This window comes from Aythya ferina (genome assembly GCF_964211825.1).
Source record: "Aythya ferina genome assembly, chromosome: Z".
In the NCBI taxonomy this organism is placed as follows: Eukaryota; Metazoa; Chordata; class Aves; order Anseriformes; family Anatidae; genus Aythya; species Aythya ferina.
In genome coordinates this window covers 24,038,275-24,053,520 of record NC_140299.1, presented here as the reverse complement: position 1 = coordinate 24,053,520, position 15,246 = coordinate 24,038,275, and the positions used below count along the sequence as shown (strand labels likewise).

At 49.1% G+C, this 15,246-nt stretch overlaps 1 protein-coding gene across 2 annotated transcripts in view; it reads right to left on the bottom strand.

Moving 5' to 3' along the window:
• SERINC5 (serine incorporator 5) overlaps window positions 1–12,488 on the bottom strand; it is a 39,315-nt gene extending 26,827 nt beyond the window's left edge. Inside the window, exons 1-2 of one of the 2 annotated variants that reach the window (XM_084503993.1) lie at window positions 12,338–12,488; window positions 645–812 (exon numbers count right to left, since the gene is read on the bottom strand). In XM_084503993.1, the coding sequence (XP_084360119.1) occupies window positions 645–812; window positions 12,338–12,364 (195 nt within the window). In that variant the 5' untranslated portion in view covers window positions 12,365–12,488. Of the gene's footprint in view, window positions 1–644; window positions 813–3,067; window positions 3,215–12,337 lie in introns of those variants that run through there. The other variant, XM_084503992.1, reaches the window with a different exon arrangement.
• Window positions 12,489–15,246: the final 2,758 nt, after the last annotated feature.

Sequence of the window (15,246 nt, the reverse complement as noted above, 5' to 3'; positions counted from 1 at the left end):
CAGAAATTGAGCTCAGGAAAGTTACATATTAAAAACCAAGTTCCTTTCAGAGTCTTATAATCTAGTTTTTGCCACAGCTCCTTTCATGCTCTTGAAGCTTTTTAATTAAGAAGACAATTAGAGCTGAACAATGTCTGCTGTGGTTATAAGCCATGTGAACATGATGACTCAAAGCACGCTGAAGAAAACCCCTTGTACAGAACCCACTGCACTGTACTAGTCTGTCACATAACACCAAGTACACAGAATTAATGTTATAAATGGAGCCGTTGAAGAGCTGTTTTCTAATTGCTTTTTCTGGTACTAACCTAGTTAGTAGCAGAATTTATGCTGCTACAAGATGTCTTGAAACTACCCACGCAGAATACCTGGGGTGGGTTTGCTGGCATGGGTTTCTGCACAACAAAAGAAGAGGAAGGATGCTAGTCCCATGATCCTTGACTCTTCCTGTTGTGAAATAGACTTGAAGGCTGAGCAACCAACAGGAAGAGGGAGTCTGAACATGCACTATCCTCCTGTCTGGGCCTGGAAGTGCGTGGGTGGAGGGAATTGACTGCCCCTTCTTGAGCAAGCGCCCTTGTATATGAAGAGACAGAGAAGGAGCCCCACATCCGTTCAGGAGCAGGGGAGGATCTCTTACTTACACGTGCTTTCATCTCGTTAGCTACCGTCGTCGACATCATGACACAGCAGATGATGGTCACCAGGATGAAGTAAAGCGCGTACATGAAGCGGGTGCTGGTTGACTGCTTTATCTTGGGGCAGCATCGGCAGCACAGGGAACACGCAGCAGTGCCACAGCAGCAGGCCAACTGGAGAGGAAGACACAAACACAAATCACTCTATCATCACTGCTGGGTTTCTGTTGCAAAACTCACACAGGGAAACTGGGCGACTTCCTGTAAAGCTCCAGAGTTTCTTAAGTCATCTCTTTCCAGCATATCGGCGTTTAAGTGGAAGCAGACTGTCCTGTTTATCCGAAGTCACTAGGTCCAAACACACCAGTTTCTAGCTCTCCCACACACTAAGGATGAGGGCGAGGAGGAACTGCTGCTGATTTCTTAGCCCTACTCTCTGCCATCCTGCACAGCTCATGGCCCTATTATGTTCCATCCAACAGAACAGGCACTGCAATGATCAGGCTCTACTGCCTGCATTGTACACTTCCCCTTACATGGTGAAGAAACAAATCTGCACAAGAAGAGCAGAGCCTCCAAATCTGTTTGCTTTTAACACAGAGACAAAATGAATTTTGTTCCTGGGATGAACTGGAGATGGGTTTTGTTTCACAACAAGCCGTACAGATCCACTTTCAACTAACCAGAACCATACTGTCCTGTTTAAGGTGCTTTTCTGGTATGTATGTACATATCCACCCCCACACCCCTCATTATTTGGCTATGGGACTTAAATGCTTTTTAAGGCTTAGAGCACATTAAAATGGAGGAAAGAAAGATGCTTAAGCAACATTTCAGGACAGTTGTGCTTAAGGCTTTATAAAGAGGTAACAGCTACAAAAACAAATAAACAAAAACCACACTGGCAGTTTAAATATCTTGAGCAATAGAGAAAGAGCCTGGAAATACTTTGCTTGCTGCAAACAAAGCAAAAAACATCTGAGCTTGAAAGACCCCAAAAGACAATGGCACAATCTTATAATGAAGAAAGCCAGAGAAGAAATTCGTATTTACGGTTATTTAGACACATTTTTGCAAAGATGAAAGTGGTGATTCCACGTGCAAGATGAGAAGCATTAACACAGCTACAAAGGAAAATCACATAGAGTCGCCCTCCAGCTGATATTGTCTATTATATCCAAACACTAATAGAGACAGAGCTGGATATATGTTTTTTATTTCTTTTCTTCCTGCAGCTATCCAAGGACCCACCAATTCAAAAACTTGAAGGATTCCTAACAGCACTCCTAAAAACACATAATTTCCTTATTTAGCAGGGGAATAGACACTGAACAAATCCTGTGAAGGATTTACCTTGGGGCTCATTATTCCCTTGCTGTTGACAGTATCATTAACTTTCAAAGCAGCTGGACTTCCCTTCCCTTCCTTCTACTTTAGGAAAATTCATATATAACAACATAAATGCATTCGTTATTTCTGTACATAAGGCAGCAGTGTCTCTGGCCAGGCCCTTCTTGCAACAGGCAGCAGCTTCATGTGGCTGAGCCCAGCAGAGGTGACCACAGGAGGAGGTTTGAGACATCAGCAGGCGTCCAGGCGCAGGGCACCTCTCCTCCAGGTCCCGCTGCAGACCCAGAGCACCCTCAGCCCCCAGCACTCCTGTTTTCGGGGACAAAAGTCTCTGATGAGACTCTCCGATGAGAATCCACAGAGCCTCGCTACCCGACTGGCTGATCAAAGAGCACCAAACCATCCTGATGAAGAAGTGTCTTTAAAAAGTCTCCCAGCTTATTATTTCCTTGCCACTATTATCAGCTGCAACACCCAAGCTTAGACTTCCTGCCTGCAGCCCTGCACAAAGGGTGCAGCGAGGGAGACCTTGCCTCGCTTCACAGCGGCTGCTGGGTTTGCAGAGCAAACAGAAACGGGGACAGAACGACCCGGCGCTCGCTCTGCCGCGCTCTCGGTTCATCGCTGCATCCCGTGCCAGACAAGACAGGGGCCTCCGAGCGAGCAGCTGCTAAAACTGCTGCTGCTGCAAAACAGAAATCCTCCCAAAATCACACAGAGCTCAAGCTGTGGGGGATAAACAGAATGGGCCCGTGTTGGCACCAAAGCTGGAAATTAAAAACACAGCGTGCACAAGCACATCATGCAAGTGTATTTTCAGAACAGAAGACAATGGCAGCTGAGTGAAGTTAACTTTTACTGCATCATCTACAAATCCAAGGCATAACGAAGCTATGGTGAGGTACTGATTCATTAAGCCAATGGAAAAATAGTATTTCAAAACAAAAACGTATCAGAAAATTATATCCACCCACTTCAGAACTATGAAAAAAATGTAAGATTAAGAGTAAATGTCCTTTCAGTCTTATCAGCCAGATCCAAAGCGTCCAGGATGAACTTCAAATGCTGGCCGTACTCACCATAATGTTAGAAACTATGCTGGAGAATGAGAAACGTATGCAGCTTTGGCATTTGTAAAAGTGAGAGTGGAACATCGTTTTCTTAAGTGCTGCAAAGCTTTGCCAGTGAAACCTCATCCATGTCCAGCAACATGTCTGCTATTCCAGTCCTGGGAGTCCTCCAGTCCCTCAGGCTGCTATTTAAAGCGACAAACACGTAAATAGATTATACAGATCATTTGCACGTTGCTCCATGTTATCCAGAGACTTTAATGATAGCTTCTAATAGCTCGCTTGTAGCCCACAAGTTGACAGTATTTGTGAAAAGTAAGAGCACACCCATCTTATTTCAGACACACTCCTCTCAGCACTCTGAATAGCCATGGAAACCATAGAAAGTTGGTTAGGTTGATCAGCCACAGTCTCAAATTTTATTTTTTTTCTGTTTTAAACTCAGGTTATGTTTAACTACATTCCAGAGCGGACTGTAATGAAATAAGTGTTATCCAAAAATAAATGAAAACTGTCTCTGTCCCAGAGAGCAAAATGCTGGCAGCAACCCACTGACCTGAGAGGTTTCAAAGATGTTATCCCTGGATGAAAGACTTCACCGTTCAACTCTGCAATGAGTTCTCCTAAAAGGCTGGTGTTACTGTGCAGCTGAACTGTGCAATCTCTCTGATGCCGCGTGCTGGCACATTACCCTGGCGTAACTCACCTCCCTCTCACCTCCCTCTGCCTTCCTGACTGCTGTGAGGTCTGCCCAGGGGCTCGGGACCGACAGGTGCATAGGTGTAAGCCAGCAACAAATTCTCTGCAGGTTAAAAAAAAGCAACAACCAGGCTGTGAGAACAGCAAGTAGCGCCACGGATCTTTTATAGATCTAGCTTATCATTAAACAAAAGCTCCTCCAAAGGCTGAGCTCTGCTGAACAAAGATGCTTTGCAGTTTTCTGAGTAGAAACAGACCAGACAACCCAAGATCTGTGACCTCTGTGTGCAGACAGGCCCCAAAAATCCTGGTGCGTACCTACAGAGCTCCTCCAGAGTCCTGTGACCCCTCTGAGCCCTGAGTTCCAGGAAGCCCAAGGCAAGAGCAGCGGGCAGTCTGCCTGTCCCGGCAGGAGGCTGCCACAGGCACAGTGGGCTCTGGCTTTAAGTCTCCCTGGTGCAAAGACAGCCAGGAGTCAGGCAGTCAGCATCAGCACACACAGCCACCCTGGCTCCCTCTCCACGCTTACTCACATCTCCTCCCTGCTCGGGTCTGGCAATATTTACAGGCACTGCACAAATATTTATGCTTTCCACAAACATTTCCCCAAACCCACCGCCTTCCCCTCGCAGCGCGGGGCGTCCATCTGCTCTGCTGGGTGCTGCGGGGCGCGCAGTGCTGGCTTACCTGAGCCCTCCCCAAAACACAGCGCAGCGGTTTGAGCTGTCTGGAGGGTGGCTCATCTGACTGGTTTCGCAGCAGCAGCTGTGGACGGTGGCGTGGGAAGTTATTCAGTTAAAAATACTGAAGGCAGAGCTATGCAGGTGTCTCTCTGGGTGGTGTCAGAGCCACCAGGTACCCCCAGCCCTGCTCCCGGGGCAGCCACCCGCTCCTGATCCTGCGCCACCACCGCAGAGTTGTTTCTGCTGCTGTTGGTGGCCAAACAAAAGAACCAAACAGCATAAAAAAAAAAAAAAGGCAAAGGAGGGAAGTGAAAATGACTTATCAATTATCAACTGAGAGGACAGCACGCATGTACAAGGGGAGAGCAGAGGTAAGCACCTCACGTCACTCCCATGTGCTTTGGCCCAAACCTTCTCCAAGCTGGCATTTCGCTGGTGGCTTTCTGCTAAGCCATTTGGGACGACTGCAGCAGGCTTCTGCCAGGTCAGACGGACAGACAGCACCACATCCACGCAGCCAGGACCAGAAGTGATCAGCACAGGCTGCCCCAGCCGGTGCCAAACGCTTTCTGGGCACAGGCAGGAGAGGGTGAGTGTGTGCTCCCATCCGATGCCAGCGTGGGCAGCAGCTATGGTTAGCGAGGGAGAGAGGAAGGAGGACACCACAGGCTGAGAGCAGGTTTGCCAACACGCACACGAGCCGTGCGCTCCCTGCAAATAAGGCTCCACCAACATGTATTTAACACCTGCTGCACGTGCAGGGCTTTGCAGGATCCAAGGAGGAGTTAGACAGGATGGTAACGTTAATCCCACACACGGCTATTTACACACAAGGCTGAGGAGTGAAGTGGATGTGTCCTGCCTACTGCTTTTGTAGACACCGTGGCATTTTTAGAAGGTATTTTCCAGCAATGCTTCCAAAAAAAATCTCAGAGGTTGTAGGAAATATTTTCCATAGCCATTAAAACAAAGCGTATGTCCATGAGGAGTTTCGGGCTCGCTGCCCAAAATAGCCCATGGTATTTTTAAAGCATACAAGCCATAGGGAAGTATCGAACTTGTCACAACAAAGCTCTCTTCCTTTTGGGAGACTTCAGCTGAAATGCTAGAAAATTAAACCAAAGAAGAGTTTGTTGGGGAAAAAAAAAAAAAAAAAAGTGCATTCTTAAACGAAATGAAGACCTAACAGCGTTTCATTTCTTCCCTGCTATGCGACCACCCGGGCAGCACGATGGGGGACCGCGTGCTGGCCGTGCCAGAGCTGAGGAATGTGCCACACTGAGGCTTCTTTCCACCAGGGCCGGCCACGGCTTAGTTTTTCCATCCCCCGTTTGATTACTTGACCACCAGCACGATCAGGGCCGTAAGGCTTGCAGATAATGCAGTCGCTGATCTGTCAGTGGCAAGGTCTCCCGAAAACACCCAGGCAGCTCCTCGCAGAGCTGCAGGAAGCGTGCAAGCACCAAGCACACGGCTTTAGCCACGGGTTCTGTGACCAGCACACCAGCCCATTAACTGGCAACCTATTTTTACAAGCACGCCTCACGCTGTGGACTGTGCAAAATTAAAACTGACCTCAGAGAAGTGTCAGGCCAGCACAGACGCTGCCTTAACACTGCTTTCTGGTGAGGTGAGGCTTTCGTGCCCCAAACTGCAGGCTCCTGCCCTGCACAGTGGGTCAGGATGGACAAACAGCCAAGCAGCAGGAAGCAGACCCAAGCCTAAACGAGGGAGCAGCACCCAGGGCAGCCATGCCGATAGCCAGAAACTGGGCAAGCTGCTGGCAGACGCTGGCAGATAAAAAGTTAAGCAGCTGACTGGGCTGAGGATGATTAGCTTTTGTCTCCGTGCTCGAACGGGACTAAGCAGTGACTCAGCCCAACATTAGCAAATAGCGTCACTGCAACATTTCTAAATTAAAGACTGCTCGACTGCTCTTCTCCTGATGATTTTGGAAAATTCAAGATGATTGTTTAGTCTGACCTGAGCGTCGCATGCATCACGTCACCCAGCTCCCCAGTAGTATAGCTATTTCCCAGTTATTAAATTTAGTGCAGACCATCTGGATTTGACAGCATAGGAGATGAGCACTCTGTCCCTCCTAGTCATTACTTACATCTCATTAAAAACAGAAAAAAAAAAAAAAAAAAAAAAGATTTAATTTGTCTGCTACAGTTCCCAGACCCTGCTTCTCAGTGAGGCTTCTTTCACTAGCTCACTCTTTTTAATACCTCATCTTTTCTCCATGTCCATCAAAGAAGGAGCCCACACTGAGCACCCCAAGTTCCTCATCTGAAGGCCTTAAGACGTCTCCTCCCAGCAACTTAGCATGTGTATCACTGCATCCCCAAATCCACAGCGCATTTTCCAAAGCCACGGCCACAGGACCGGCACTGTTACACCACATACAAAGAGCAGAGCCCAGCACCTCGCTCCTCTCCCCAGGACACAGCCCGGAGGGGGCAAGGCTCTGCCCTGCAGTGCTCCCGTGAAAGCACTGGTGAGGCAGTGAACATCCTGACCCTGCTGTGTGCTGACCCGCTGATGATCAGGTGCTGCCTCTGCTGGGTGATGAGCTCGGCTGTGCTCTCCCACCACTGCACGTTTCACTGCCCTCTCACCTGCAGGCTGCTCCAGCTCGTACATCAGACAATTGTAATTGCGGGGGTAAGAGAATGGGGAAGAAATACTAACACTTCATGCAAACTGACAGAAGCCAATAAACTTGTACAGAAAGCAAACTATTACTCACCACATCAAAATAAATAAAAAAACGTCTAACTTTCAGAAACATTGCTAAAGACCTTCCAGTCACAACAGCCAACTTCACACCCACTTCCAGGCTGGCAGGTTCCTCACGAAGCCTCTTCCCATTTCCTGCTTTCTGAATAGCACTTGTAAAACACGGCTACAGCAACTTCTTCAGAAATGCCTTGAGTAGTGTTCCTAAACTGCTGCTTTGCCAGTGACCGTAACATAAAAAGCCAGGGAAAGACACACGAGTCTCTTCTGGAAACACTGCGAACAGCTTCTGTTTGAGGGATGACATGCTGAGACGTTTTGGGTCAGTCATGTTGTACAGAAAAAGAAAGGCAAAACTCCACATTTTCAGGCTGTGAACTCTTTTATTCCTGTAAATGTTTGCGCACGTGCCATCTCTAATTGCCGGCAGCTCCAATCAGGACCGGCAAACACCAGTCCTCGCCTAGTTAGAATGAATTAAACCAAAAGCGAGACTGCTAGGTGTGTCGGGGCCCTCTTCCAAGCAAAGGCTGAGCCACGCTCCCACCGCTGCTGTCACCCCAAAAGCTCTGTCTGCCTGTCACCAGCTGCCTCAGGCTCAGCACAAGGCAGCACTCAGGCACCACCTGCACTTAGCCGAAGGCTAAATCTGCTGCTGGGAGAGGAGAAGCGAGAGCATGCACCCGGAATTAGAGACACAGCGATTTTACTTCGCTTTCCTTCCGCGGCACTCAGCTCAAGGAAAACCCTCAGCACAAATACACTCCCATTGCTGATGGTGAAGTTTATTTCTTGTGTGACCTGAACAACGCAGGAGGTCAGATTCGGTAGTCGTAATGGTCCATCATGCCCCAGAAACCCAGGAAGCCAGGCATTTAACATGTCAAGACCTATTACAGCCCCGTGCAGCTGAGAAAGAAATGGGAGTGCCATTAACTCTGATGTGAGAAGGATTTCATCTGCACACAGCTAAGCCAAGGACCCAGGAGGTTTTTGGGATGACCGGCTCCAGGTGAGACCTCAACCTTACACCTGCACTCGTAGCCAGGGGCTTTCCTTTCACCCAGTCACCGCCCTGAAACACAAACATCTCACACTGGCAACTGCGAACACATGCACTGCAAGGCTCAGCAATGAAAAATCCACCCTGGAATACCCGTGCTTGCAAATAAAATAAAGGCAGCGGTAGCATTTAAATCCTCCCACAGAAAAGCATCACCTTGACTTTGAAGGCAGAGGGTCTGTTCTCACACTGCCTTCACTCCACAGCTGTAGGGAACGGGTATTTAAGCTGTTCCTTTAAACACCCGGTGCAATCAACTGACAAACAGGATGTGAAGGGAAAAGGCTGAACAAAGTAAAGCATCAATGAGAGACTAAGCAGGAATGAGAGAGTATACTCTGCCTCTTAGGCAGTGCCAGAGAAAGAATTAGTTTGAACTCTACCCAGCAATGCAAGCGCCAAATAATAGAAAACTTACATGACCTCGCTGTCTTTTGGTAGCTGCCACCTCCCTTTCCAAACGCTTTTGGGTCCATCAGGAAATTTTATCCAGCTATGAGAGGGCAACGGGGCCTCAATGATATTATTTTCTTACTATTTCCATGAAAACAGGTAAAAGGGCTGGCAGAGAAAAATGATCTCTCAACCCTGCACAAACACAAGGCTGCAGTACTTACTGGAAGGGGAAATCAACGTGAGATACCAACCTCAACGCTCAAAGCTGTAGGAAACCAGGCTTTGCTGCTTCAGCTGTTCAGGCAACCATTTGTTTTAAAACAAGAACTCACGTTTTTGCAAATGGGGAAAAAAGCCTTTTCCCACCCTGGTTTTCATAGATGTGTTTAAGTGGAGTACCCTACAGTGCGCCCAGCCAGACCTCGGACAGCTAGCTTGCTCCTCAGCCACCTGTGGCAGTGGCGGTGGGGACAAACAGAGGGGTGTGGAAAGGCAGCTGGGAGAGGGGGATAAGGTGCACTGGTGAAAAAAAAAAAAAATAAGAAAGGAAAAAAAAAGAAAATTGGTTAAGCTTGTGGTTTGGGCTTAGCATAATCAGCCTCACCCAGTGAGACCATTTCCAGCAGGCAAGGCATCACCTGGGGAGCTCCAAGAGGAGCAGAGCCAGCAGCAAGCCCACAGCATCCTCAGCGCCCAGGTTGGGGACAAGGCAGGCTGAGGTGACAGAGCTGTCCCTCGCAGCCTTCCCTGTGAAGGGATGAAGGGGATGGGGCTGCCAAACCCCTCCTGGGCCTGCAGATGCAACCAGGCAGCACTGCACAGCCTGGTGGCCCCAGCACACTTCCTTCCCCTGCCACACAGACCACCAACCCCATCAGTCTGAGGCTGGCCTAAGCCATGACTTTAAATAGGGCTTTTTTCATATTTTTGTTTTTTAAACCCTCAGCATTAGAGGTCTGGGTATAAAATAAAAATCTGATATTCTACTCGTGGCACATCTTACTTCATTTACTACATTATAGGACTTCTAAGTGCTGAACAGCACTAAAGAAAGCACTTGAGATTTAACAGACCTACAAAAATAGCTTTGAATGCTTTATAAGCTTTAATAACTACCAGTTCTAATTGAAAAATCCATCTTCTTGAACAAGCCAGTTGGAGCATACTGCCCCCTAAAAACTAAATGCTAACAATTTAAATTACATTTATTTTAACTCTGGAAAAAAACATATTCATTGTAATAAAGATTTTCCGCAACAGCTGCTTTTCTTAACCATGATCTCAACTTTATTCTCTTGAGAATAACTACTGAAGAAAAGCCAAATGTAAAATCCTGTTTCCTGTCAATTTAAGCAGATGTTTTTATGTAATCAAAAGCATTGTGGAGGCCCAAGCTAGACTGTATTCACTCTGCATTCTGAAAATAGGTCCACCAAAGAAATGCTAGCAAAAGAAACATTAGCAAGCCTATTACAGCACAAACACCTAAAAATTACAATTTTCTGCCAAATAGGTTTGCATGCTGCACAATAAAAAACAGTGGCAAAAATTAGAGCTTATAAATGATCAAGACAGAGGCTTGCTTCCTTCAGAGTAAGTTCCCATGGTCTACTTGGCAAGGATGCAAGTCGCACAGTAACGTTAATTGAGATTATTTCAAATAACTTCTGTTAGTGCAAAATCAGCATAACCAAAGGACATTGAATTTTGGCAGCCATTCCTTTAACAACAGGAATCTGGGCCGAGGAACCTGAATGGATTTATTCAGACAGGCATCATCGGCTAGATGTTCAGCACAGCTTGGTCCAAGCCCAAAAGAACTGATAACTCCTTGTCTGTTTCACATCAGGAAAACTTGCTGGCATTACGAATGGAGAAAATTGATAGTCAAGGGATGTTAACCCGCAAGAAAACTTTGATATCAGCACTTTCACAGCTCACGAGGAGGACGCTGAAGTTCCCAGTCACTTCTAGGAGAGCAGACCCAGAGAAACACAGCAAGGCAGAGACACGCAGGCCAAAAACACTTTTTTTTTTTTTTTCCTGTTGTTGTTACAACACAACACTCCAACAAAACAAACGCCATGGGATATCACGCACATTAAACCAGTACTTCTTAGGCCAAAAGGAGAGACCAGCGTAAGGGCTGTTTTTCAGGACTCACTGTATAAGGTCCCATCTCTCCTCAAGCATATCATTGCTGTTTCTGTAGGGACGGTTACATCCTGCAGAACGTTTAAAGAGAGGCCAAATTCCTCCTCAGTTTTTCAGCTTGATTAACAGTACTTGTAAAATGCCTGAAGAAGTTCAGATGAGAGAGAAAGAACTTCTACTCCTTCTCGTTTAATATAATGAACACGCAGGAATAACAGCCTCCCCTCCATCAAGGTTGGAACTCATCTAGCTGTGAACTCAAAGACCATTTTTCCTTTTCAAAAAGTTACACTGTACACTATTGAAGCATGATTTATGTCATTTATCATCTTAATCTGTATATAAAAAGGTTATCCACGCTAAGTGTGCTGGTACAAGCCCAGCAATATGCCATATTTAGCGCAGATAAGTCTTACATCAAAAATAATGTTTGAGCCAGCAGAATACATCTCCCCAGGGTATTGCATAATTCTGCAATAATAATAATAATGACTGCATGGTTAGGGCTTTTGCTTAGGCTCCAACATCACGAAGGAGTTCAGCTTCTCTCCAGACTCCACAATGACGCATCAGTGTCAATAAAACACATTACTACTAGATATTACTACATGGCACACTGAGAGTGGCTCTAAGAAACCTTCACAGTTCAGTCACGCTGAATCCATGCCATTCAGCACATGGTCCTCATGACAGCTTTGTCCTTCTAGTTTTAAGATACTTCTCCAGGAGGTACACCAAAAAAGCAACGAGATGTGAACAGCCACGAACCACCCCCATAGCTGTGCCTACTGCCAGCACTTTGTTCTTTCCATGCTGTGGAAAAGACTGAGGAGCGCTAAACCTTGCTTCAAGCGCTGCCAGAATGTGTGTGAAACAGCAGCTAAGGAATCACAGGATCTTTAGGGTTGGAAGAGACCTCCACGATCATCTGGTCCAAACATCTCCCTAACACCAATGACAGCACTGAACCATGTCCCTAAGCACCACGTCCAACCTTCTCCTGAGCACCCCCAGGGACGGTGACTCCACCACCTCCCTGGGCAACCCATTCCAGTGCCTGACTGCTCTTTCTGAGCAGAAATGTCTCCTCATTGCCAACCTGAACCTCTTCTGGTGCAAATTGGGGCCATTCCCTCTGGTCCTATCACTGGTTACCTGTGAGAAGAGGCTGACCCCAGCTCCCCACACCTTTCCTCTCAGGTAGCTGCAGAGAGCAATGAGGTCTGCCCCGAGCCGCCTCCTGCCCAGACTGCACACCCCCAGCTCCCTCAGCCGCTCCCACAGGACCCGAGACCCACCCGAGCAGCAGCGCTGCCCCACGCAGCCGCTGCCCCCACCCGTGCTCCTTGGCGAGCTGCAGGGGGCCCGTGGGACGGGCAGGCTCAGCCGCCCTTCATTCACCCCCCGCACCTCCTCAGAGCCGCAGGGACGAGCCCAGGGCGACCCTTACAGCTCGAGGCAGCGCCAGCGGCTGCCGGGACCCGCGAGCACAACGGAGAGCTCCGAGCCCCCGGGGGCTGCCCCCAAGCCCCGCGCCCCTACCTGGCCGGCGCAGCAGGGCGCGGACATCCCGGCTCCGGCTCCGGCCCCGTCCCCCGGCCCCTCGCTGCCTCCCTCAGCCCATGCGGGTGCGGGTTTGGGCTGGGCTGGGCCGGGCCGCGCAGGGCACCGCGGCGGCGGCGGGCGGGGCCGCACCGCCTCTGCCCGCCGCCCTCGGCCCGGCCCCGCCGCCCGCCTTCCGCTGTCGTCAGGGAGCGGCGGCCCCCGAGGCCCGCGGGAGCCCGCTCGGGGCGGGGAGCCCCGCGGCAGGTGCGGGCCCGCAGCCCCCAGCCCCCGGCCCGCTGCGTGCACCTGCGGGGCGGCCCCAGGGCGCAGCGGCGTCAGGCGGGTGTTACGGCCAGGGTCCGGTGGTGGCGGGGGAGGAAGGGCGGTGGGGAGAGGGCTGGCAGCTCCGCCTGGCAGGGTCCTCAGGAGCATGGGGTGCACGGCCCCTGCAGCGCTACAGGGCTGGGGCAGGGCGGCTGGGAAGCTGTGCAGGGGAAAGGAGCTGGGGGTGCTGGTCGATGCTCACCTGAACACGAGCCGGCAGTGTGCCCAGGTGGCCAAGAAGGCCAGCGGCATCCTGGCTTGTGTCAGGAATAGTGCAGCCAGCAGGAGCAGGGAGGTGATCGTCCCCCTGTGCTCTGCTCTGGTGAGGCCGCACCTCGAGTGCTGTGTTCAGCTTTGGGCCCCTCGTTACAAGAAGGACATCGAGGCCCTGGAGTGTGTCCAGAGCAGGGCTACGGAGCTGGTGAAGGGCCTGGAACACAAGTCCCATGGGGAGCGGCTGAGGGCACTGGGGGTGTTCAGTCTGGAGAAGGGGAGGCTCAGGGGAGACCTTATTGCTCTCTGCAATTCCCTGACAGGAAGGTGTGGGGAGCTGGGGTTCGGCCCCTTCTTGCAGATAACCAGTGATAGGACCAGAGGGAATGGCCGCAAGTTGTGCCAGGGGAGGTTCAGGTTGGAAATGAGGAGACATTTCTCCTTAGAAAGAGCAGTCAGGCATTGAGACGGGTTGCCCAGGGAGGTGGTGGTGTCACCATCCCTGGGGGTGTTCAAGGCGAGGTTGGACATGGTGCATGGGGACATGGTTTAGTGGGTGACATTGGTGTTAGGGAGATGTTTGGACCAGATGAGCTTGGAGGGCTTTTCCAACCCTAATGATTCTGTGGTTCTATGACCTCACAGGGCTCTGTAGACTTGTACCTGTTCAGTTTCATTGGGTGATCCCAAACCCAATCTTCACTCACAGCGGGAAGGATTTTGTTCCCCCAGTCCCTGCCTTGATGCTCAGGGCCTCGAGAGACTGCAAAGTTGTGGGAAAAGTGAAGACTGAGCCAAAAAAAGTTACAGAGTACCTCATCCTTCCCCATGTCTGTTGTCACCAGTTCACCCTTCTGGTTTATTTTGGGGGGCGTACCCTCATTAGCCTTTCCTCTTCTAGCTAATATACCTGTACAATCCCTTCTTATTATTCTTTGCAACCTTTTCCTGCTTCAGCTCCAACTGTGCCTTGGCTTTCCTGATCATTTCCCTGTACATCTGGGTGACATCCCCGTATCCTTCCCAGGCCACATACCCTTGCTTCCACTGCCTGTGCAGTTCCTTCTTGTGCCTCAGTTTGACCACCAGCAGGTCCTTGCTCAGCCATTTTCCTGCCTTCCCTGCTTGATTTATTACACATGGGGATCCAGAGCTCTTGTGGTCTGTGAAAGCTGTTCTTAAAGAGTTGCCAGCTCTGATCAGTTCCTCTGTCCCTCAGGGCAGTGTCCCGAGGGATTTCATCCACTAGTTCTTTAAACACCTGAAAGATTGCTCTCCTAGAATTCAGGGTCCTGACTTCACTCTTTGCCAGCCCTGTATCCCTCAAGATCACAACGTCCACCAGGGAGTGACCACTGCAGCCCAGACTGCCTCCAATTTTGACCTCTTTTATTATTTCATCCACGGTGGTGAGTGCCAGGTCCAGTAATGCTTCTCCTCTCATTGGGCTATTACCTAGATAACTCAGCTTCTTGTGTGATTTCAGGTTATTTTGCAAACAAAGCCAACAGTGGTAGCAATCGGGTTCTCTGTGGGAAGACTCCCTCGTTTTGTTTGCATTGTTGCCTCCATGTATATCCATGCTATAACATTTAAGATAAATATTTAAGGCATTTTAAAACTAAAGTACTAGTCTTAGGAACTCTGTGACTACAGGCTGTTGTACTGTGTGTATGTGTAGGTAACACAGATTTATGGACCAAAAAGGAAATCAGTATGGATTGCAGGATGTATTGTGTAAAACCCCTTCCTCTTTCCCTTTGTGTGCAAACAAACAGAAATTTGATATTTTAGGAGAAAAAGCAGGTCATGTGATGAACCAGTGTCACATAATTCGGTGTTCTGCTGGGGACTGAAAAGCCCAGAATTACTCTGAGGGTGTAGTTTATGGAAGGCAGACAGGTGCTTTATTTTTGATGGCGCTCTGACGTCCATATATACTAGTTAGAGATGTAGTATTTACCCCTGTCATAAGATCAGTTTTGTCAATCGGATGGCAAAGGACACCAGCTCGCACTGATCCTACAGAACCCTAGGCAAGAGTGCAGCTGAAACCCGTACTTTGTAGGAGCATCATCAGCCACAACCTCAAGTGTGGACTCCTCAGGTCAGGGCTGAGTCTAAGCACAACTTCTCTAATTTACAGCCCCTCTCTGTAAAGACAGGGCCGAAGGGAAGGAATCAAGGACTGAACAGTGTACAGGAGAGCGGTGTGTCTGCCTGTAGAAAACCACTGTTATTTTTAACTTCGAAACACAGTCAGGTTCTTGAAGCATGTGGTTGAGACACGGCAATACACAGAATAGTAAGAACTAAGCAAAAATGTGTTCTTTTTCTATTTTTGTTCCAGACTTCTTGTACAATCACAA